This window comes from Mustela nigripes, chromosome 9 (assembly GCF_022355385.1).
Source record: "Mustela nigripes isolate SB6536 chromosome 9, MUSNIG.SB6536, whole genome shotgun sequence".
Taxonomy (NCBI): Eukaryota; Metazoa; Chordata; class Mammalia; order Carnivora; family Mustelidae; genus Mustela; species Mustela nigripes.
The window spans coordinates 12796050-12820279 of record NC_081565.1 but is presented as its reverse complement, the minus strand read 5'-3'; the positions used below and the strand labels follow the sequence as shown (position 1 = coordinate 12820279).

General features: G+C 52.3%; 1 protein-coding gene across 6 annotated transcripts in view; it reads left to right on the top strand.

Moving 5' to 3' along the window:
- The window catches only part of DAB2IP (DAB2 interacting protein), a 186078-nt gene that overhangs the window by 56984 nt on the left and 104864 nt on the right, over positions 1 to 24230 (top strand). For 2 of the 6 annotated variants that reach the window (XM_059410884.1, XM_059410886.1), the window contains exon 1: positions 4844 to 5081. The exons of 3 other annotated variants lie outside the window; for them this stretch is intronic. In XM_059410884.1, coding sequence (XP_059266867.1) covers positions 4958 to 5081 — 124 coding nt within the window. In that variant the 5' untranslated portion in view covers positions 4844 to 4957. Of the gene's footprint in view, positions 1 to 4842; positions 5082 to 24230 lie in introns of those variants that run through there. One more of the 6 variants, XM_059410882.1, reaches the window with a different exon arrangement.

The following is a 24230-nucleotide window of genomic DNA, read 5'->3' as shown; positions in this document are numbered from 1 at the left end:
ATTTAGAAGATACAGTCCCCAAGGGCTGTGTGTGTTCAAATATTCATACTTGACCAGGACCCCAGTTCCACCTGTATTGAGAGGGGCAGAGTCCTTCAAGTCTGGGGCCGGCTTGGCATGGCCCTGATGGGGCCATTTTCTGGGAAGGATGTTAATAAATTTGCTGGTGGCTTTGGGGAGGAAGTCTGGGGGGAAGTGGAGGTGGTGGACAGCTGGCTGGGCCTGAGTGTGACCTCGCAGGGCCCGTTTGCACTTTCCACTGAGTGGGGAGAGTCCCCGCTCCCCCACATCCTCATGAAGGTCCTGCTCCTGGTTCAGCCTTGCTCCTGGACGCATACTAGACACTGCCGGCCAGATAGGCCACCTCTCCAGACCAAGGCCAATGACCCTGACCGCCAGCGCCCCCCACGGCACCCCCATCCACACCCCTGCTCAGAGCTTCAGTCACTCATGGGTCCAGGCTGGCCTGGGAGGCGGATGTGTGCTGGGCTGCCCGGTTAGGGACTTCCCCTGGTGACTGCTGCCTACCCTCGTCCCGACAGGAAACCCGACAGGTCTGAGCCCTCCGACACCCATTGTGTGGGGCCTGGCATGGGCTCCAATGTTTCCCCTGTCAAGACTCCTAACCCTCTTCACCTCCTCCTGTTCCTTGTCAAAGCTGGCTTCTATGGAATGTTCCAGACTGTTGCTCCTCCTCCTCTCTACATTAAAGTCCTGCTCAGCCTTAAGAGCTTGCCTGGGTTCAAATCTCGACTCCTGGTGCCAGCTGTGTAACATTAGAGAACTTCGCTCTCTGTGCCACCAACATTTTCTGTAAGATGAAGAAGGTAACCACTGGCCTCTTAAGCTTGTTGTGAGATTTAATGAGATCTTGTGTGTTGAATGTCCCCAGACAGGGTCTGGTGCACAGCAAATGCTGAATACAGCTTCTCAGTATTAGATCCAACTTCATCTTCAGACAGACCGCTCCAGGCCAAACTTCTAGCCCTGCTCCGTGGAAAGTCCTGGACTTCTGGGGTCCCCTCTGGGCGTGAACCCCCTCTTTTCCCCAGATGGAATCGAGCGTTAGGAGACCGGTTCTGGTTGCTCTTGTTTCCTCCTGCGCCAGATGGCCCCTCAATAAAGGCCAAGCCCTTCCACCTCGGGCTCCCCTCTGTCCTAACACTGCAGGAAGCAGTGTCCTTTATGGGCAATTGAAGGCTTTTCAGAGGTAATTCTGACAATACGCATTTTTGTTCCTCCCTCACTGACTTTTAAACCTAACACCCCAGTAGGATGGGAGACTGCACTGGGCTGGCCCCCTTGCTCTGCATCTGGTGCCTGAGGGACCCCCTGAGCGACCCCCACCACCCCTAGCCTGGGGTTTACCTGGATTTACAGCCCAGCTCTTAGGCCTCCCACTCCCTCTGCCCAGCAGGGTGTAATTCTTCTCGGGACACCCAGACAGGGATGGTTCTCTGCCCTGAGGCAGATTCTCTGGGTCCTTCTCTCCTTGATCTTCTTCCTTGTCCTCATTATACAACCCAACTGGTGGGATGGGGTGGTGGGGGGGAGGGTCTCTCTATGGGACTCAGACTGCTTTAATGAGATGATGTTTGAGCTGGGTCCTGAGGGGTAAGGACGAGTTCACCAGGTGCAGAAGGAAGATCCTCTGACCAACGGGGCCAAGGCAGGGTGGAAATGAGCAGGGAGACTTTGATAGATAAGGGGCTGGAGTGGGCAGGGGTGCAAGGGGAGGTGGCCAGTTTGTGACAAACCTGGGTCCTTTTCAGTACTCTGTGCATTCACTTTTGGAGGCTGTTGAGGGCAGGTGAAGGGGGTGAGGGGGATCAGATCTGATTTAGTTTCCCAGGCCTCATCTGGAAGCATGGGATCAGGTGTTTTGGGGGAACCCAGAAATATACGTGTTTAATGTACTGGGGTGATTTGGAGGCTCAGGGGTGTGGAGGCTGCAGTCTTGACCCTGACCCAAAGCAGTAGGCTGAGGAGGTGGGAGCTGGGCCTATCCAGGAGCCCCTCTGGGGTTCAAAGAGCAGTGGAGAACAGACCCCTGACAGGCTGCCAGCCCTGTGGGGCTCCAGCTCACAGACCAGCAGGGCCTGGGAAGCCCCTGTTGGCCGGGGCAATCACAGACGGCTTCCCCTTGGAGGGGGACTATTGCAGGAAATGGTGGTGGGGAGGGTGTTTTCAAATGCCCCTCTTCTCATCTAGGTGGCCTCCAGAAAGAGGACCGCTCCTGTTTACAGGGAGGAGGCCACAGGGGCAGTGAAAGGGGGTGGGTGGCTTGCTCCAAAGCGGGGATTGATTCCAGATGCTCTGCTGGGGTGTGCAGGGAGCAGCCTTTGTCTGCGGGCCTGCCGCCCTGGGGGGCCTGCGACAACAGGAGGGACAGGGAGCCCAGGCCCCCTGCCTCCTCTGTACCCCAGCTGGCTCCTACTCCAGACCCTCCAGAGGCCTGGGGAGGTGTTCAGCTGGGCCGGTGGGCAATGTCCGCCCCATCCCAAGGCCAGGAATGCGGAAGCTTCTTCCTCTTTAATAGCTGACCCTCCTCCTTGCACTAGGTAGATAGGCTGGGGGTCCACCGCTTCTCCTCGCAGGTGGGGAAACTGAGGCACAGAGAACTTGAGAGACTCAAGCATAAGCAGAGAGACTCTGCCAGGTCTTGGAGCCCAACTGTGTTTACTGGCGAGGCCCTGAACTCCTGGCTGCTCCCCACCCCCCCTTCCTCTACACACAGACAAACGAAATCTACTGGTTGGGGATGCCAGGCCAAGACCACTTGTCTTAGCCACTGACAGTCTTTTGGCAGGGAATGTCTCATCCCCTCAAGGGGAGGCCAGACTCTGGATGATCAGGGCATTCCTGCTTTGGGAAGGAAACTGGGCCTGATGAACTCCAGGCTCTTGTACAGGACCGATGCCCCGACCCTGAGCTGGACTTCTGGGAGGCTTCTACCCACCGAAACTGATGGGCCTGGCTGGAGAGGTCATTCTTTCCGGAAGTGCCAAAGGGGGGGTAGGTGACTGCAGGAGCCCCACCTGAGTGGGGAGATCAGGGGAAGGTGCCTACAGCTTTTCTCTGGGGCCTCTGCTCTGGCAAGGGAGGCTCCTGGGCAGCGTCTGCCATGGGGGAATGAGCTAGAGCAATGCTTAACTCAAAGGAGGTCAGTGGTGTCCTTGCAGGCACGGTGGCTTTCCATCTGCAGCAGGGACAGGCGGCCACTCCGGGCAGAGGGGCCAGCAGGGGGGTCTTTGGACAACCCAGATTGGGTTAATAGGAGCAGTACCCCTCCTGCCCCTCCCCCCGGTCCTGGGAAGGCGCCTGGCTTCCAGCTGTGATCCAGACTCCTCCTGACCTGGGGGCCCTCCCCCCTGGGCTGAGGGAGCCAAGAAGGGGGGCTCTTTTTGTGAGGTGCAAAACCCGGCCTGGATTTCTGCCGAGATTGCCCCGCCCCCTCCAGGGCCACACCTTTCCAGCTGTTCTGGAGAACTTCCAGACTGTCTCCAGCGCCCACGGATGACCCTCCCTCAAGCACACCCCTAAGACTGTGTGTTGGGAGCCCCAGGCTAAGACCACTTGCCTCTACCGTTTTCTGTGTGACTGAGGCCAGTCAGTCCTCCCTGTCAGGGCCTCAGTTTCCCCTTCTATATTTGAAGGAATGAAGCTCAGGCAGGTGACTGCATAACTTAAAAGATAAATGCTGCTGCTGGGGCAAGTAGGAGGAGAGAGAGAGAGAGAGACCACGAAGGGCCAGGATGGTCAGGAAAGGCTATAGAATCTGGGCCTTAGAAGGATGGCCTTTGGCAGGGCAGCCCCTTCTGGAAGCAGCACAAAGAGGAGTGAGAAGGGGGGAACTAGTGTGTGAGGCTGGAGAATGGTTGGGGCCAGATGGTTGGAACCTTAAATACCAAGGAAGGTTGTTTGGACTTGGGGAGCCATGAAAAGTTCTTGAGCTGGGGAGTGACTTGGGGAAGTCTTTCAGCAGGAGGGCAGTAGAGGGAGTGGGCATCTCTCTCCTCCTGGGCCTCCCTTTTCCATCTCCCGGAGATTCTTCTGCAGGCTTGCCAGAGCTGCCCTGAACGCCCAGGGAGAGGAAGAGCCCATCGCGTCGGTGGTGGTGTATTTGGGGGGGGGGGTCCAGATCGCCGGGGGCAAAATGTTCAGATTTGGCAAAACCTGCGAGATACACAGGTGTTCATTACCTCTCTCGCCTTTCTGTGCACTTGGAGATACACGCTGCATTTGTAATTACATACAAAGAATATGTGTATCCAACGGAGCAATTTTTAAAATGCAAAGAACCGGCAACTTTTCTGCGTGAAAGGGAAGTCTTTTCAAGCCGGTTAGAGGGCTAGGGCCTGGAGCTCGCCAGGCGGTGTGTTTGCGGCTCCAGACTCAGTTCAGAGAGTTTGGGGCAGAAAGGCGCCCTGTGGTGTCAGCCTCATTCGGGCCCCTAAAAAGGTGACCGGATTCGCAGCGCGGTGCCCGCCTGGCTGCCTGGCGTGCGCCCTGTCCGGTGCCCGCGATCGCGCGCACGCGGGTGTGCACCGTTTACACCCGCGGGCTGGCTGGAGCGCCTCGTGCGCCCTGAGGTCGGGCCACGGCTCTCGGGCTCGAGGGGTGCAGATGGTGACCTTCCTGGGGACCTGCCTGGGGTCCCGGGGCACTCCGGGCCGCCTCGCCCCTCCGACTCCAGGCCGGGATTTCTCCCGCACTGACTTTCCGGGCCGGTGCCAGCCCGGCCTCCTGGTCCCAGGCCCCCGCGGCGGGGCCGGCTGCTCTGGGAGGGCGGGGGCGGGAGGAGGAGTTTGAGCGACTTTGTGGGGCAGCCTTGGCCTCGGCGGCGCCCGCACCAGCGCGCGGGAGAAGACAGGGACGCCCGCCGGGCGCTCCGGAGCGGGTGATGGGGCCCGTGTGAGCGCGCCCAGGCCCAGCCCGGTGCCCGGCGGGCGGCAGCATGTCCGCGGGCGGCAGCGCCAGGAAGAGCACCGGGAGGCCCTCCTACTACTACCGGCTGCTGCGGCGGCCCCGGCTGCAGCGACAGAGGAGCCGCTCCCGCAGCCGGAGCCGGCCCACCAGGGGTAGGCGCCACCCCGACACCCGACCCCCGACCCCTGGGCTCCCCTTACCTCCACCTTGCCCTCTGATGCCGGGGAATGCTGAGGACCCTGGATCTTCCTTCAGTCTACTTAGCCGCCCCCCCAACCCCCGCAATCGCCCTTATCTGGCTGTCCCCTACTGGGTCTGCTTGATCCGCATCCCCCCAGCTTCTCCTTTCTCTGCCAGCGTCCTGGGGAATCCGAAGCTCTAGTCTCCCCTGGTACCTCCTCTGGTGCCTTGCGCAGGGAAAGGGGAGATTGCAGTTCGGGGTTCTCTTTATTCGTTACTCAGATGCCACTTCCTAGTCCCCCGTGCCTCAGTTTACTCCCCCCAGCCTGGCAATGAAGTCATCAGGAGTGGATTTGGCCTTTCCTCACTTTGCCTTCAGGGCCCTAGGCTCTCCGCACAGGGTGGGGGGGGCATCTCAGCGCCCCCACACACCTTTCCCCAGGGACTTAACAGGCTTCCCCACCTCTTGGGTGGAGGGACAGGTGGCTGGACTTCAGAGGATCCTTCCCAGGAGTCCTTGGCTCCAAAGCAGCCAGGGCTTTTAGATCTGCCTGGGACCCCTCCTGGTGGATGGGCCCACTGCCTTTGAAAAGTTTCTCTTTCAAGGCGGCAGGCAGGACAGGGAGGAGGCGAAAGGGAAGCAGCGTTTTCTTTTTTCCAGTAACAAGATCCTTGGTTGGAAGGGCATGTGATCCAGGAGGCTGGCTTTTGGGCCTGGTGGAAGCAGGGCCTTCCTTCCGAGGTTGGGTGGGATGGAGTTTAGGGAGGGGGCTCCTGGAGGAAGTAGGCCAGAAGGGGTCCTGGGGAGGCCAGGGTCCCCCTGTCAAGGGGCTCAGGACCGCTGAAGCACCAATGGGCAGTGGGTGAGAGGGAGGAGGGTGCTCAGTAGCGCCCAGCGGGACCTGGGCCTGGGTGGTTTGCTTTGGGAAACGGGAAGCCTGGTCCAGCGCTGAGCTTGATTGGGCTGCGGTATGAACAGATCCGTGCCTGGAACTGGTAGACCTGAGGTCAGATCCCCACCCTCCCAGGTGCCGGTTGTGTGGCTCAGGCCCTGTGGTGCTGCCTCTGGACCTCAGTTTTATCAGCTTGTGGGTAAATCAGGCAGTAGGCGTTCATCTGCTTCTCCTCAGAACAGGGAAGATTTTTTCCCACAGTCAGGGCTGAATAACAATGTACAAGGCTTCCTCAGGAAGTAGTGAGTTCCTGAAGTAGTGAGTTCCCCATGCGTGGTTGGGTTCAAGCTGAGACTGGAAGTGTGCACAGGTGTGTGCTCTGAGTTCAGTGCTCAAGAGTCTCTCAAGGCCTGGGGTCCACCTCCCCTTGCCTTTCTTGAAGTGGCTTCTGCCCCACCCCCAACCTCGTGCCCCATTCCAGGCTTAGCCTGAAAGACCAGAGATCTGGGTTTGAGCACAGAGACTTCGGGCAAGCCACTTGTCTTTTCTGAGCCTCAGTTTCTTGAGCTGTAAAGGGGGCTAGTAGGACTCAGTGAGGAAATGGGTTCCTGCTGGGAGAAATGGGAGTTGTACAAATGTCCACTAATGCTCAGGGCACCCTGATCGCTCCTGCCCTCCCCTCTCCTTGCAGATGCCCTGCATGACCTCCCCTGCACTTTGGTGCCCTTCTGCTCCTGACTGCAGAGGCCCCGAGAGAAACGGAAGTCCCCTTCCTGCTCTGCCAACTGGGCAGGTGACAGTGTGTCCAGCGGTCACCTGAGCCCCAGCTTCCAGGCCCCGCCTAGGCAGGAGCCCTTGCTTTGTGTCCCAGTCTTGAAGGAGCTCAAAGCCTGCAGGGAGTGGGGAGGAGCCTGTCACTGTCCAGAAGTTAGATCTGGGAAAGTCACTTCACCAAGGAAGTGACTTTTGGACAGGGTGTCACCAGGTGGCTGTGATTTCCCTCAGCACAGGGAGTGGTTGAGTCAGATGTGTGTCCAGGCCCCAGCTCTGCACAAAACTGTCCTTTGGCCTAGTCTGGTAGACGGGTATAGTGACACGTGCGGTGACGGCAGGTTCTTTTAAGGATGAGAGCAAGTGCTCAGAAAGCTAGAAGCTTCTGTTGTCTGGCACTTGGGCCACAGTTGGGCTGAGCTATAGGTATTCTTACTCTGGGTGGAGGAATTGCCGGTGGAAAGACAGAAGGGAATTGTCTTGGACATTGTGGACAGAGTTCCTCCTGGGGTGGAGGAGGGGAAGGGTTTGGGAGGGGGGTAGTGGGGAGCAGTAGTTGGGGCTGGAGAAAGGGCCTTGAGTTTTGGGGAGTCGTGGCTGGGGATGAGAGCTGCCTGGCAGGGTGTATGGTGGAGGCTGGGGGCCTGTGGCACAGCTAGAGCAGCCATTGACCCCCCTCCCTGAAGCCCCAGATCCCGGCCTCTGCCCCCAGGGCCACCCTCCTTCCTGAGGCCAGTGCCCCGACGCAGGTGGCAACTCATGTTGGGGGAAGCCACGCTGTGGCCTTGGGGGGGTCCCTGCTGACCTCAGGCCGCACAGTGTTCCCATCTGTGTGGGGGCTTGGTCCCATAGTGCTGATGTCAGATCCTGGAAGAGGGGGTGATATCCAGCACCCCAGCCGCAACCACTCACAGCCCTTGCTCCATACCCATTCTGTCCTCTGCCACTTGTGAGGAAGGACAGTGACTGAGAACTCGGGATCGGGGGGGAGAGGGGTGTTTATTTAGAAACAGAAAAGTGCAGGGAAGAGGTGGCTGGAGGCAGGTTCGCAGCTGGCTGGGTCTTGAGGAGGATTGTGGCCAGGCTGCCACCTCTGAGGGAGCCCCCTGCCTGTTGCCCCCACTGCCCTGTGGAGTGGTGGTGGGGGGCGCTCTGTGGACTTGAGAGCAGGACTTGGTCCTTGCCTAGGGCTGCAAGTGACAGACAGTGTCCACAGTCCCATCGCCCCCAGCTTTGAGGAAAGTGGGGGCACTAAGCAGGGCTCTTCCTTCTCGGGCTCCCTATCTCCCCATCTGAGAAATAGGCAGAGTGAGATCTGCCATTGACAATCACCAGAAGCATGGTGGAGACAGTGACCTTTAGATGGCAAGGGTCCGCTGGCCATTTCACATTGGGTTTTGTGATCCTAAGTCTGCTTGAAGGCTAGATATGGCTTATAGATATGGGGGGGGGGCTGTCCCCAGTAGAATGTCACCAGCCAAGGTTCCTTTCCTCCTTCCCCCACACCAGCTCAAGAAAAGTTTTGTTTGTCTGACCTATCTGTCCCCCAAGGGCTGCTGGGGGGAAATGCAAGTTTTCCCCTTGTTCCAGATAAAGTCTGGCCCATTTACCCAACTAGCAGACATGTCTTGAGCACCTATTGTGTGCTGGGCTCCAGCCAGGGCCGTGGGGGCCCATGGGGATGAATGGTACGTGTTCCCAGCCCTCCCCAAGCCCTCAGATGGTTGAGGAAGCTGACTTGTTGAGGTTCAGTTGAGGCACAGAGCCCTTTTCAGGGTACTGAGTGGTAATTCTACTAGCTCAGCAATGAGCTGTTTGTGTGACTGGTTATATGACTCTAGGCACCTCCCAGGGCCTCAGTTTCCCCATCTGTCAAGCAGGGCTTATCATGCGCTGCTGCCTGACAGCTCAGGAGACCTGGAATGCCCATCCTCATACTCACTGGAGGCTCTGATTCTTTTCTTTCTGTTTGTACCCGAGTTTCTCCAGGGGCTAATCCTTACCCGCCTGCGCAACGCGGGGCCTTGGTGGATGTATTCTCCTGAGATGGCTGGTCCCTCCTCCACATCCATACATAGTCGCATTGCTTGGCCTGATATTTTGGTTGCTGTGTGATCCGTCTCCCCTCTCCCCAGGCTCCTTTCGTTTCAGGGTGTGCTGGAGTCTGTTTGAGAGTCCTCAGGAGGGGTTTCCCAGGAACACCCCAGCACACTTAGAGGAATGCAGGCAAGAGTGGTGGTGGTGCCCAGGAAGGCTGGGCCTGACCTCCTGAGGTGATGGTCCCCTCCGAGTGCTTAGAACATGGCAGCTGAGTGATTCAACCCCTGGGGTCCAGATGAGGAGACTGAGGCACAGAGGGACCTTCATAGAACTAGATGTGGAACTCGGGGCTGCTGGCCCCCTGGAGAATGTGATGTGATGTGGTTGGGGAGGGTGCTGGTTTGACACAGCTGCTTCCCAACTGGCATGATGGTTAGGGAAGAGCCTGTGTGCCCCATAGGGAAGGGCAAGGGCTGGGACCACTCCATACGGACCCTGATTTTACTGAGCCCTGCCGAGATGCCCTGTGGGCTGGCAAGACCCTGAGGATGGGGGCTGGTTGTGTCTTTTTGTCCCCTCACATCCTCATCTTCAAATGTACCCCCAAGGGCCCAAGGCCCAACTCTCTGTCCCCAACTTGGATGCAACCTCTGAAATCATACATTTATCTTTTCCTGCCTCATCTCTTCATTTGTCCCTGCTGAGACACAATCCTTCCTTCGGGGTTTAACCCCAGCTTCTGCAGGCTCTCCTCATCCTTACATACCCCAGGAGCTGGGAGACTCAGTTCTTCTCATGGCATGTAAGGAAGTTAAAATGGCTTTTGTTTGTTGAGTGCTTTCTCAGAGACCAGCAGTGAGCTTAATTTTGTATTTGCCTTATCTCATTTAATGCTCATAGCAACCTTGTGAGATGGATACTGGTGTTATCCTGATTTTAAGGAGGAGGAAGCTGAAGCCCAGAGAGTGGGAGCCATATCCAGCATCACACATCTCAGAAATGCTGGAGTCCAGTTCTGCAAGACCCTGGATCCTGAGCTGATAAATGCACCACCTCACTATTCTGTGGGCAGGCGAATCTTTCTGTGATCAGGCCTTGGCTTTGATAAGGCCTCCTCCTCCTATCTGATTTGCGCAGTCAACGACTCCATCAAGTGTTCTTGGCCATCATCTCTCCAAATCCTGGCCATAATTGGGAAAGAGTCAGGGAAATGATTCCGTTGGCATCTGTGGGAGGTCAGTCTTCTCGGCTGGCTTGTCTGCCTGCCTGAGACCACTCAGGTGACCCCTTAGGTCTGGTTTTACCCCCACCCCGCCCCTATATCCCATCATCATTTGCGTTCTGTCAACCATGTGCTTTCCCTGGGAAGGTCACAGTTCAAACAGCCTCAGCCCTTGTCTCTTCACCAAGTCTCTTTGTGCTAAGGGTTCAGTGTCCCCTGGAATGAGGTCCCTGAAGACAGGCAGAGAGCTTGAGGCCCACTCCCCAGGGCTATCTAGGTCCCTGAGGGAGGCCAGAAGGTCCCCATTAATCTGCCAGAATGTCAGCCTCTTAGCCTTTGTGTTCCTGGCTTGTCCTTATCACCTTCAATAAAAAGGAAGATAATGGCTGAATATGTGCCAAGGCTGGGGGCCAAGAGCTTGTCCTGATCATGTCATATCTTATTTTGACCCTTCCGCCCTCCTAAGGTAATAGGGTCCTCATTATCACTTTTCTTTGCCGGCTTGGGAAACCGAGCTTCATGGTGGTAAGTGTGAGGCAAGGTCTGAACTGAGGCCACTAGGCTCTAAAGCCCATTTCCACTTAGAACCAGGCCTGGGAGCCAAGTGGCTCCCTCTTTTCTGTGGTCAATGGGTGGAGGACACAGGAATGCCCTCCTGAGCTCAGTGGGTCAGGTCTACCACTCAGTCTCCGCCCCGCTGCCATCTGTGCTTACCAAAACCTGCTGGGATGGGGGAGTAGAGCCTGCTTTGCTCAGCACGGTGGACCTCCAGCACGGTGGACCTCCAGCTAACTCTTCCCCTTGACAGCTGGGGAAACTGAGACCCTCAGAGCCAAGGCCTCTTGCTCAAGGCAATGTAAAGAAATTGACGAGAGATCCAGGTCCGGAATTCTGACTCTTTCATTCTATTTCCACATTGGTTTTTTTTGTTGTGCAGGAAGGGAAACCGAGGCAGCTGGGCTCCTCCTTGGGTCTTTCTGGGGGAGAGAAGAGGGCGTGAGCTCTGGTGTCACCTGATGCCATCACACTCACATCCCATACGTGTTTTGCTTAGAAATGACCTGAAGCCTTTCGACTGTTTTTAAAAGAAAAGCCACGGCTGTGATACTTCCCCTGCACCTTCCTCTCCAGGCCACTCAGTTTAAATGTCAGGAAAGGGAGAGTATTTCCTGGTCAGGAACATTCGGAGCTTGCCGGGAGGTGAAGTTTTGTTTTGCATTGAGTGGGAACTTGGACAGTCAGTCCCCAGCCCCGACAGCACCCCAGCCCCCTAGCCCTTCCCCCCACTACCTCCCTCCACCCCCCCTGCAAGGCTGTGTTTGACAGTTGCTGGGAGGAGGGATTTGAGACTGAGCAGGGAGCTGCCTCACCGAGTGGCAGGGTGGTTATCGGGTAGAGGGGCTGGGTGGCTATTTTTAGCCATCCCGATCCAACAGAGGCATCGCAGCGTTTGTTCAATATTTAATTATCCATCCGAAATTGGCCCACGTGGCCTTGAGTTTGGAAGCGGCTCTCTGTGCTGTGATTTCCTCTGACTGCATAAATAAGGAAGCGAGGGGAATCTCAATCGCCCTCCAAATAATGATAATGAAAAAAAAAAAAATAGAATCCCCGGAGTCTCGGTACTCAGAAAAGACCGGCTCGGTTCCGCAGTCTAGACAGACCCACCTGTACGTTAGCAGGAAGGGCGGCCGAGGACTCCCATCACGCCCTTGGAAAGGCAGCCGTGCTTGGTCTGTGAATCCCAGACTCGGCAGCTGCCTGGGTTGTATTTGGGATGGGCTTTCCTCCCCGTTGCCGGGATCCTGTGTTGACTTTGACAGCTGCTGGGTGCCTGAGAGGTGGTTTGGGGATTTTGCTTTCAGAAGCCTTGTTAGCTTTTATTTCCCTCCTCTCTTCTCCCTGACAGACAGGAGAGCACTTTCGGGATCTGGGCCATGTTCTTTCTTTTTTCTTGGCCCTTAGAGGTGATGAGTTGACATGGCTATGAAATGAAAAAGGCAGAATGCACGGAGGATGGGGAGGAAAATGCGGGGCTGGGAGGCTCTGTGCCCTCCCCCTCAGCCCCTGGCGGATGCCGGCGCAGAGGGAAGAGGAAGGAGAGAGGCCAGAGGAGCTGGGCAGCCAACGATGCGTGCTCCTTGCTGTCCCTCTTGGAGGGGGAGGTTTGTAGAGATTGGAGACCAGTAAATTGGTCAGAGAGAGTCTAAGGAAAAAATGGTTTCCCATCCATTTATACTTCTGTTCTGGAGACTGGGTTTGGCTTAGGAGTGTGGCCAGGGCAGGAGTCCTGACCGCAGCATAAATGCTGTGTGATCTCAGACAAATGACTAAACGGCTCTGGGCTCAGAAGCACTTCCAGCAAATAGGTGTGACGCAGCATAGAGTATTATTATAGGCCGGATGAATTGTCATTATCTGTTCATCCAAAGCCTGAGGGGTTAATTACACCTTTATTAAGGCTGATCTAGAAATAAAATGTGATGCCTTTGGGGATTGGAACCATCTAGATGGTTCCTTGGCATCCCTTCCCCCAGAGGCTGCTCCAAGTGTCACTTGTACTTGTTCAGAGCAGCAGAGCTTTAATGAGCCACCTACTGTTTGCACTCCCTGTGCCAGGGGCTGCTGTGGAAGATAGAGCCAGTCTCTAACCTCAGGGAGCTGAGCCTGGGGGAAGGTCTCCTGGAATCAGGTTAGCAGATGACATGACTGGAAGGTTGGTCAGGGCCTTGAATGGTGAGCCAAGAGGTTGGCACCCACCCTAGCAAGCCACAGGGAATCGAAGGAAAGGTTTTAAAAATAATGGTAATTATGAAAATGACTTCCGGCCTGCCAGGGGCTCTGCTAAGTCCTTTCAGTGTACCCTTTTATTAAATCCCCATTCTCTCTGGTACCCTGATGTGCTTCATTTTGCAGATGGGAAAACTGAGTCTGTGATGGGTTCAGTACCTGCTCAGCATGACCCAGCTGTGGAGGGGCCAGAGATCAGGGTGTTTAACCCTCACGTTTCTTACCAGAGCTGTGATTGGGAATATGCTTTTTAGCAGCCAGAAAGCTAGGTCGGTGTCGTACAGGGAGAGGGTCGGGGGAGAGTGGGTGTCCACGAACAGAGGTGACAGTGTTGGCTGGCCCGAAGGAGGAGGCCGTGGGAGAGGGTGAGAAGGACCAGATCAGTTTGGGGGAGTGAGCCAGGAGGTTTCCCGAAGGACTCAGATGTGATGCAGGGTTCAGAGGCCCAGTAAGGAGGTCATTCGTGCTTCCTGGAGAATTCAGAGGGAGGCCAGTCGGTGTGGGGTCTAGGGAAGCAGAGGGCAGGTTGAGAGGAGCTGACAAGCTTGGGGGAGATTGTACAGGGAATGCCATTCCCATCTGAGGAGCAGTGCTGGACAGACTGTCCACATTTGTTCTCTGACCGACAGCAAAATAAGAAAAGTAAGGTCAGTGCACTGAGTCGCCCATGACGTCCATTTCGATGTAATCCACCTTCGTAACGTTTCTTTAGTCTGAGGTGGTGGTTTTTGGACTCTTCTGGGGATTAGAACATTCCTTTTATGAGATGCAAGGGGTGGTAATTGTTTTAACACTGTATTTGGCAAGACAGGAGGTCAGAGGTCCTAGTCACTGTGCCTGATTCCATATTATGCTACCGTGTTGTTTTTATGGATGAAAATTGAATGGGTTCCCGAAATTCCAAATTGATGGGAACCTGGCACTCAGGAGAGAGAGGTCCCGCAAGAAGGTGGTGGCATATGGCCTTTGGAAAGATCTAGGTGAGTGGGAGCCCTTGGAGTGGGTTGGGGAGCCAGCAGAGCAAGTAAGAAAATCACCTTTAATCTCAGCACCCAGTGATAAGCTCTGGGAGCATGTAGAGGTTACTTCCAGGTCTTTTCTTGTTCTTGAATTTTTTTTTTCTGTTCTTGAATTTTTAAAAAAAAATTCTAAAATGTTTAGAAGTATAGAAAGTGGGAAACAAAATCGCAGACTCCCAAGCACTCACTTCTCAGATGTCACAAATGGTAACATGATCGTATTTGCTTCTCTTTCCTTCTCTTTTCTCTCTCTCTCTCTCTCTCTTTTTTTCCCCTAGAAATAAAATGATTCAGGTAGAGCAGGGGCTAGGAAAGTACAGGCCGCAGGCCAAACCCAGCCTGCCCCCTGTTTGTGTACAGTCTGGGCGCGAGGAAGAGCTTTTTTTCCGTGGTGGACACAGAAATCAAAAGAGGAGTGATGTTTTATAATGTGAACATTCTATGAAATTCATGTCTCTGTGTCCCTAAGTAAAGTTAACTGGAACACACAGCCATGCTTATTCATGTATACATTGTCTGTGGCCTTTTTCAGGCTCCTTTGAAAGAAGTTGAGTAGTCGAGAGAAGTCTTAAGTATTTGTTCACTGGCCCTTTTAGGGGAAAAGTTTGCTGAATGGCTAAAGGGACCTGTCCTGTCCCCAGGGAGAGCCGGCCTCCTGAAGGCTGAGTGTGTCCTGCCCACCTGTGCTTTTATGCTTTTCCTACATATGCACAGGCTTCAAAATGCATAATATGGCATTGTTTCAGACAAGGGATGGATGTGGAGAAACTGCACATGTGCCTGCACTGTGGGACTGCCCCCCGCCCCCCCGCACTCCAGCAGCACAGTAAAAATGGCCGTCCTCTGTGGGCCTTGGGGTGGGCCCTGCAGCCACGGAGCAAAGGGCCGCAGGGGGAAATGCGGGAATAGAAACACCCAAGTTCCTAGAAATCCTCAGAGAGCAAAGGAGCAAAGAGACTTGGGGACAAGAGGGGACTTCAGGCCAGTTCATGAGTCCTTGGAGTGAGCAAGAAATCCAGAGTTTGGGGCACCTGGGTGGCTCAGTGGGTTAAAGCCTCTGCCTTCGGCTCAGGTTATGATCCCAGGGTCCTGGTATCGAGCCCCACATTGGGCTCTCTGCTCGGCAGGGAGCCTGCTTCCTCCTCTCTGCCTACTTGTGATCTCTGTCAAATAAATAAATAAATAATCTTAAAAAGAAAAAAAAAAAAGAAATCCAGAGTTTTCTGGAAGCCTGGGAATTCCCTGAAAGTGTGGTGTACGGGGTGAGGGATAGGAAGCGTAAATTATCAAGGCATTTGTGGAGGGGCTCGAGGAGAGGGGCCTCAAGAAGAGCCAGTGACAGTGTCTACAGATGCTGGCAGGTTTGTAGGACTTCCTTTGGATGTCTGCTGAGGCCAGCTGGGGGCCAGGGGACAGACCCCCCGCACTCTGCTTTCTGAGAGGCCCCTCCTGGGATCTAAGTGAGGGGAGCGCATGTCCTTGGCTCTTCCTTCCAGCTCCTGAGTGCCAGCAGCCTGACCCCTCCATGGCCCCTCTGGAGAGTGTCTGTGCCCCGCCCCCCCACCAAATGCTCTGGGTGGGTGGTGATGGGTGCCCTGGCGGTGCCCCTCTCCCAGCAGACCCACCCCCAGGAACAGTGGGTACCCTCCCCTGATTCTGAACCACGTCCTGAACTTAATGACCACTTGAACTCTGATCCCAATTCTATTTGACAGACAATGGGTTATCACAGTTCTAGGTCTCAGGACTCCCTCCCTTCCCCACACCCAGCATCATGGGAACAAAATGTGATACTAAGCGAGGCCTCCCTCATCTCTTTGTGCCTTGTTGCTGGGGCTGCGAGGGGACCTGGAAATGGAGAGAGAGGCCAAGGGCAGGGAGGAAACTCAGCTTCCTGGTTGACTTGGACCCGGTGTCTTCTCCCTGCTCTGTGTGTGGAGGTTCCCACCGTGGGGCAACCCTTAGGTTCACAGATGACGGGGCCCGAATCCTGCCTTCTGCTTTCCTAGGCGTGTAGTCAGGGTTCTGAACCTGTTTCTTCCTGTTAGAATTGTTTCCTACTTTGGGAAACAGCCTTAGGATAAAAATACAGATATATGGCACGGTCACCATCCCCAGATCTGTTTCTCTACATTTCCTGATGGTCCATTTTTTTATTACATACAGATATCCAGTTCTAGTGCTATTTGTTGAAATAACTATTTTTTGCACCATCAATTTACTTTTGCACTTTTTTCCCCCAAAATCAATTGACCATCTATGTGGGGTACTGTTTCTGCATGCTCTTCTGTTCATTGATCTATGTCCTAATGCTAGTACTATGCTATCTTGATTACTTTAGCTCTATTTCAAGACTATAAACTTTGCCTTGAAACCAGGTAATGTAAGTCTCCCAACCTGTTTCTTCCTACTCGAGATCGTCTGGTTCTTTGGTGTCTTTTGCCTAGCCACCTAAATTTAAAATGGAGCTTGTCATTGTCTTCAGAAAGCCTGCTAGGATTTTGTTTGGGATCGCATTAAATTTGGAGTTGGGTTTGGGAGAAATCCATCTTAACAACACCGAGTCTTCCCAATCCTTGAACATGGTATATCTCTTCTTCATTTATTTAGATTTCTTTCTTTTCTTTTTCTTTCTTTTTTTTTTTTTTACAAAGTCTCTCATTGACATATTTTTAGCTATTAGTCTTGTACCTCCTTTATTAAAAGTAGTTTTGATGCTCTTTGTTAATTACCATGCAGGGTGGGACTATTATTACCCTACTTGCAAGCTAAGAGCCTAGCCTGGTAGTTTCATGGGTGCCGGCAGAAGATAGGCGACCCCAGGGTAAGAGACAAAGGATTATACACACATGAAGCTCGAGCTTCATGTCTACATTGGTCCCCTTTTCCCTCAAGTTCCTAGGGTAGTCACAGATGGTCTGTTCTAGAACATAAAATGATCACTCCCTTGTGTTTCCAAATTACAGCTTCATGTCCCTGACAGGATCTGATATATAATCTAGGGGGTCAGCTGTTCTGTAGGCTAAAAATTACACAAAGAACTGGAATTCAGTTTGCTTTAGCATTCAACCGTTAAGTTAGAAGCTGGGAGATCATTTAGAATTTGAATTCCAAGTTGTGAAGTACCGAAAGGTAAAGGGAGTTTTCAAGTTATATGTCAAAATCAATAGATACACACTTAAAGCTTTATGCCCCTTTTAATTTGCTGAGGGAAAAAAAAATGAAGGCTGTTATGTCATATAGCCTGGTACTAATTTAATAATACGGTTCTTAAATGTGTAGAACCTTAAATCCTGAGGTCAAATTTTGGGGCAAAAAGAAATAGCTTGTATTTTCTGAATGAAATAAAAAAAAATAGGATGAATCTAATAATACATCAGAATATTTAGGTTTGGATAATCACGGGTCTCTCTGAAGTGCTATCATTAGAACTTATATACCCTAGAGAAGTATGATTGATGTAAATAGTATCTGTACTGAGGATAAATACACAGAGTGCTGAGTACGAAAAGATGAAATGTTCTCCAGGCACAGATGTGAAAACATCTCTAAGTTATATTGCAAAATAACCAGCAAATGTATCCTATGCACTTGTGGTTTTCAGGTCTGTGGCTATCACGTGTATCCTCTGATACCAGGTGCATTGTGGAGAGAGAAAGAGGCTTACGTTATACATGGTGATGAACACTGTCTTTCTAGAAGGAAGCTCGACTCCTTTTTTAAAGCAGTTGTAAGCGAGAGATGGGAGACCTTGCGCGTCCCCTGTCTGCATCGGCGGACGGTCGGACGGCGCTGTCCCTCTATCTTTACTTTAATGTAATTAGAGTCTGTTGTGCTTTTATCAGGGGCTGTATAGGTTTCCTGTTGCTACTGTAACAAATGACCATAAATTCGTTGTCTTAACACAACACAGATTTATTATTTTACAGTTCTGGAGGTCAAGAGTCTGAAACCTGTGTCCCTGGGCTAGAATCAAGGTGTCAGCAGGACACTATTCCTTGTGAAGGCTCCAGGGGAGGCTCAGTCTCCTGGACTTTCCTGGCTTCTAGAAGTCTTTGACCCATGGCCCCCGGCCCCCTTGCTCCCTTCACCACAGCACCAGCTCTGCCTTCTCCAACCCTCCTGTCTCCTTCTTGGGATAACGTTGGGTCCACGAGGTCATCCAATGTAAACTTCCCATCTCAGGGCTCTTGATTTCATCTTGTCTGCAAAGTCCCTTTCACCACACAGATGACCTCTTCAGAGGTTCAAGGGATTGAGACCTGGACTCTTTGGGGCCTATTATTCTGCCTACCGCCGGTGGGTAAGGCTCAGTCACTTCTAAGGAGCACCTGTCGCCCTTCTCCCAAAGACAGATGACCAAGAACTGAACTGGAAAAAGTACCCAGTGGGAGGCAGGAGACCTACCAACTTATCAGTGCAATATTTTGGCAAACTCACTCTTTATTTAGCTCACGGTTATGAGCAGATAATAAGAGTATGGATGTGCTTCATTAACACACACAAAGATAGACACAGAGCCATCATAGTTGGACTGCTGCGTCTGGAAAGTTCCAACAGTGTGAAGATTCCATGGCCTGTTGCCATGGTGATTTTACCTTTGGCTCATCCTGCTGTTTACCTGGCCACTCCCATGGTGGGGGTGGGCAGAGGGGATGGCGGGGACCAGTCTTTTGGTCCTCCAGGATGGGGGGCTACGTTCCCTCACCCACTGATTTGTTACTAGGTCCACTTTTTGAACTTTTCCTGATTCACTCTCTGTAGCCATCTGGTAATTTGGGCTGCCGTTTCTGATTTATTGGTTTCATTTTCTGACTTGTTTTTTTTTTTTTTCCTCCTCCTCTCCTATGTGTTCAGGGGGCACAATTCATGCTGAATTCTCATACCACATATTTATATTGTAATTTTTCTGTTAGTTTTTGGTTGTCTCAATTATTCTTCATTCAGTAAACAGTGTGGTCATCTCTGTCCACCCCTAGCCCATCCCTTTCTTCAACGAGAACGTCTGATGATAAATGTTTCGAGAACTATTGATGATTTTTTTTCTATATGAGCTTGTGCACACACACACACACACACACACACACACAGAAGGTAAAACAGTGTATCGGTTTAATCACATAGACAACAAATGTACTTCAGCCTAAGGCATCTAGGGTAAGCCTGTGTGGTGAGGGTTATATTTCTGGGCCTCTTACCTCTAGATTGCTAACTCCTCTATTAGGTAACATGGGATACCAATCCATTTCTGCAGTTAGTTTCTTGGGATGGAAAATCTCAATGATTTACACACAGGTATGATTCCATGTATTTCAAATAGGCTGTTTATTACTTTTCCATTTTGAAATCATCACGGATATATAAGCAGTTGCAAAAAGAGTACAGGGAGGTCTCCCTGCACCCTTCACCTGGTTCCCCTGATAGTTACGTCGCAATGTGACTATATTGTGGTACCCTCCAGCATCGATGCCTTCCAGCCATAAACCCACGGGGGAGCACGCCTCTAGTTAGACAGGGTGAATTTATTTTTTATTATGCCAGCGAGGGAGAACATACACCACCGGGAACCACAGGACATCTCAGTCTTTATGAATATGGTAGAAAAAAATACCTACTATAGGATTTGGGCTTTGATGGGGGTGCTTTGGGGGGAAGCCTAAGGAAGTGAGGTTCACTCTAGCTGGGCTGCTGTGAGAATGTGGGGCGATTTTATGATGAGGGATCTCCACACGTGTCTTTAGGGAGAGGAGGCAAGCACAAAGATAAAGCTGTCATTGTAGGGAAGCAGCAGATGTCATTTTAGCCACCTCAGGAGGGTGTTTGGTATTTTGTGGGAGGCACAGTGACTTGACTTTGGCCACTTGCTTAGGCAAAATTATGACGTGGCCTTGTTTTGTCTCACTTTAACCCGGTAAACTTGTCTGAGGCTCGTACCCTAGAAGATTTTGTATGTCTAAAAGGAGAATAACATGGCACGTCTATGAATGCAGGGTTGGATTCTGGGTGCCAGGGGCTGCTGTCATCCACTCTTTTCTCTCCTTTTCTGCAACCTGGTACCTGTGTATGTATGATTCCGTGCCTTTTTAAAAAAAAGATTATTTATATATTAGAGAGAGAGAGTGACAGCAAAAGAGGGAACACAAGCAGGAGGAGTGGGAGAGGGAGAAGCAGGCTTCCTGCTGAGCAGAGAGCCTGATATGGGGCTCCATCCCAGGACCCTAGGATCATGATTTGAGCTAAAGGCAGATGCTTAGTGACGGAGCCCATTCACGTAACCACCATCACCATCAAGACACAAGACCCTATCAATACCAAGAGCTCTCATGCTGCCCCTTTATAGGGGGCCCATCTGACATGCCCCACTCTCACCACCATCCCTAACCCCTGGCAAACGCTATTCTGTTTTCCATCTCTAGAACTTTGCCACTTTAAGAACGCCATATCAATGGAATCATACTCCATGTGGCCTTTTGCTACTTGCTCCCCCACCCCAACATAATGCCCTTGAGATCCACCCAAGCTGTGGAAATCAATCAATAGTGCATTCTTTTTTTTTTTATTGTTGTGTAGCATTTCATGGTATATGTGTTTATTTCCTGTTGCTGCCACAACAAATGAAAATTTAGCAGCTTAGGTCTATCTGACTGGCTTAGTCAGAAGAGCATATGACTCTTCATCTCAAGGTCGTGGGTTCAAGCCCCACGTTGAGTGCAGAGCTTCCTTAAAAAGAAAAATAAACTTAAAAAATATTGAACAGCCCATACAACACAGAGCTGCCATCGGACAGTTCTGTAGGTCAGAAGTTTTCCATGGGTCATGGGTCTTGCAGCACTAAAATTGAGATGTTAAAGGTTGAGTTCTTTTCGGAAGGCTCTAGGGAAAAATCCATTTCATTGGCTGAACTCTGTTCCCTGTGGTTGTAGAACGGAGGCTCCCTTTTCTTGCTGGCTGTTAGCGGAAGCATGTTCCCAGTTTCAAGATAGTAGTCACCCACATTTCTCCGTTTGCGATCTCTTCTTCAGTCGTTCCTTTCATGCTTAGAATGTCTCCTGCCTCTTCCATTGTTGCGCCCTGCTGCTTCCTCTTCCTCATTTAAGACTATTTCCCCTGGATAATGCGGGATAAACACCCACTTCCTTACCCTTGATCATGTCTGCAGAGTCCCCATGTAAGGTAACATATCCACAGGCTCTGGGCATTAGGAAAAAGTGTGGACTTCTTTGGGGGGCTATTTTCCGCCTCATACACGGTGGATGGACCACAGTTTCACCGTTCACCTATTGAAGGACAATTTTGACTGTTTCTGGTTTTTGGCTATTAAGCATGTTGTGAACATTGGCCCAAAAATATGTAAAAGTGGATTATGTTCCATTTCCTTGGACGGCATCCTTTTTTTCACTCAATGCCATGTTTCTGGGTGTGCTTCATGAGGATCATACAGAACCAGGTCCTTCGTAGTGTCACTGTGTGCCACGTGAACCGAACCCCCTTAATCATACCTTCTTCCTTGCTCTGTCGTATCCCACCAAATGACTGCCCTGGGGTGAGATCATCCATTCCCGTACTGGTGGACACTTAGATTGCTCCCAACATGTTGCTGCTACAAACAGTGTGGCAGGAGACATCTGGGGGCGGATCTCCTTGTGCGAGGATGAAGCAGTTCTAGATTGGACGTGGAGGAGGGTGTTCTGGTCCTAGAGCGTGTGCGTGTGTCAGTTTCCACTAGCTCTTGTCTAACTGTTCTTCAGACCCGTTCTACTCCACCAGCAGGGATGAAAGAGTGCCGTACACCCCTGTCAGCATTCGGGGTCACTGTTTTTTTTTATTTTTGCGTGTCTGAATGGTGTGAAATGGTATCTGGTAGTTTTAATTTGCATTTTCCTGGTCACCGTTGAGGTCCAGCACACACATATCCCCCTGTCTCCTGTCTCCTTTTTGTGTACTCGTGCTGACTTCTTTTCTCCTGACACCAATATTAGAGGTTGCTGCCTCTCCCTGTTTTTAAGCATTAAGATCTGGGCAGTGCAACCCGACAACTGAAATTTGGTGTCTTGTCTGAAATTACAGGATGTTCCTCAGGCCTCCGTGTTTCCATGGGAACAAGTAACAGTCATCCTTCATGATTAGGTGGTATCCATGGCAACCAAGCCAGCAGCATTTGAATGAAACCGATTTTATTTTATTTATTTTTTGCAAACACATCAAGGTTAAAATGCATTTCTCTGGCTGTGGCTTCCAGGAATGGGAAGACAGCTTGGCTTTCCTGGTAAAATGGAGATTCTCTTGACCTCATGGTGGAAAGGGGGTTGAGGATCTGCTTGTCCTGTGGCCTGGTTTTGCAGGTTGGGAGCCCTGAAGTCATGTGGAGGTCACAGTGGGAGTCAGAGCTGAGGGAAGACTCCTGGACCAGTGCTCCAAGGTCTAGGGATGCCAGCTTCATGCTGCACAGGGTTAGGTCACTTACCCTGTCGGGGATTCTGTACCAGCTGTGTTGCTTAGACCTTTGGGGAGCACAGGACCTGAGCCTCCCAGTGTCTGCTTCCCCAGATTAAAAAGAAAGTCCACTAAATCAAAAGTCAGAGGCATCTATGTTTTTGTCAAGGGTCAGGCTCATTGTAGGCAGATTTAGGATGGGGGCAGACGGTCAACTTTCTATATTCTTTGCCAGTGTAAAATAAAGAGGGTTTGTTTTTTTGTCTTTGCTCTTGTTTTGGTGGCTGAGAATGGAGATTGTCACTGCTCTAACCTTCCCTGACTCATTGGATTGCTGATAAATCAGGAGCTCAGAGACGGAAAGGGGCCGGCCTGGAGTCACACAGCAAAGGCCAGGTTGAATCCTGTCTCCTAGTGACAGCCTTGCGCTCCTCCCCCTGCCCCTGGCTCCTGGCAATGTCAGCCTTCTGTGGGGTCTCAGTGTGGGTTTAGGGGGACAGTTTAAGGAGCTTCAGCACGTACTCTTACTTCCTACCAGGAGGAACCTTAGAGGAAGTCATTTTTGCCCCTGCAAGCTCAGTCTCTCCATCTGGAAAATGGAACTGACCGTAGCTGTCCAAGCTGTTATGTGGGGACTATTTGAATGGGTCCAGAACTTGCCTTCTTAGTGGGGAGTGATATTGTCCAAAGTGGGGGAAAAAATTGGTTCTTTGAAGGGAGGGGGCAAAAAAGTTCTCACTCTTTTTCTGTACGAAGCCCAGTATACGTACGATACAGAAAGATAGCTACTGGATATTGTGGTGTTAAAGTTTTATGGGGGGGAACTAGGAAAAAAATGTCTTAAAAGACCCCCCCAGGAGAAATGGTCATGAAGAGAAGGTAGAGAGATGCTGGCTCCGAACTCAGTGGTCCACGAGGTTTTTAACTTGGGGTTTCGAGCCTGGGGCAGGCTCAGGAAAGCCATTAGGGGTGAGGGATCGAGAGAGAGCCCGGCTCGGGCTGGCCCAGACCCTGCCCCTGAGGACCGGGTGTACGACATGGCTGCTTTCCTGGCCTGACCTCCCCATCCTTCTACAAGCGGGGGCCGGGGCTTGGGCAGTTGGGATCCCGCCTGGAGCATCAGTCAGGGTCCAGCAAGAAGCAGATGGCACTTACGCTAGGATGACTGGAAGTGTGAACGGGAATGGGGCCTCACGGAGAAGAGTGCGGGACCCCAGAGCTCATGATAACTGGGGGTGATCTACTGAGGCTTAGGGAGGGGAGGCAAGCAAGAGCTCAGGAGACAGGCTCATCTTGATAGTAGCTGGGGCCATCAGTGGAGGGAGGCAGCCAGCCAGCCTGGGCCACTCTCCCTCCCCTGATCTCCCCGCCAGGGCCTTCCTCCCCCTGGCCTAACCCCATAGGAGTTGGGGGACCCAGAAGCTCGGTTGGTGGATCCCCTGGAGCAGAGGGCAGGGTGGAGAAAAGTGGAGAATGGAGCTGGGCCCAGTGGAAGCTACCTGGAAAGGTACAAAAGTCCCCTTCAGTGTCCTCTGGAGGGCCGGGAGGCTTGAGAGGTCAGGCAGAACTGGCCACTCTGCAGGAGGGAGAGCTGACTCCTGTCCTGTCCTGTCCTATCCTGCAGCCCTCGGCTGCATTTCTACCTTCTGACAGGGAGGGGGCATGGCCAAGTCTTCAGAAATGAAGTTTAAGGTTATTTTGGGAGTACCTGAGAGAGTCTTTGCTCTAGACCTATTGGATTAGGGGCTAACGGACAAGTTCCTTTCCTCTGCGCTCAGCTTTCTCATCTGTAAAATGGGTGGTTGGCTCAAGCAAGCCCTGAGAACCTCCTGGCCCGGGAGGTAAGAGGTGGTATTCTGTCCAGGTTGTCGGGGACATCACTCTCAGAAGGGAGGCAGCCTTTTGGGCTCCTTGGGCCCTACAGGGGACTCTGTGCATGTCTTGCTTGGAGCC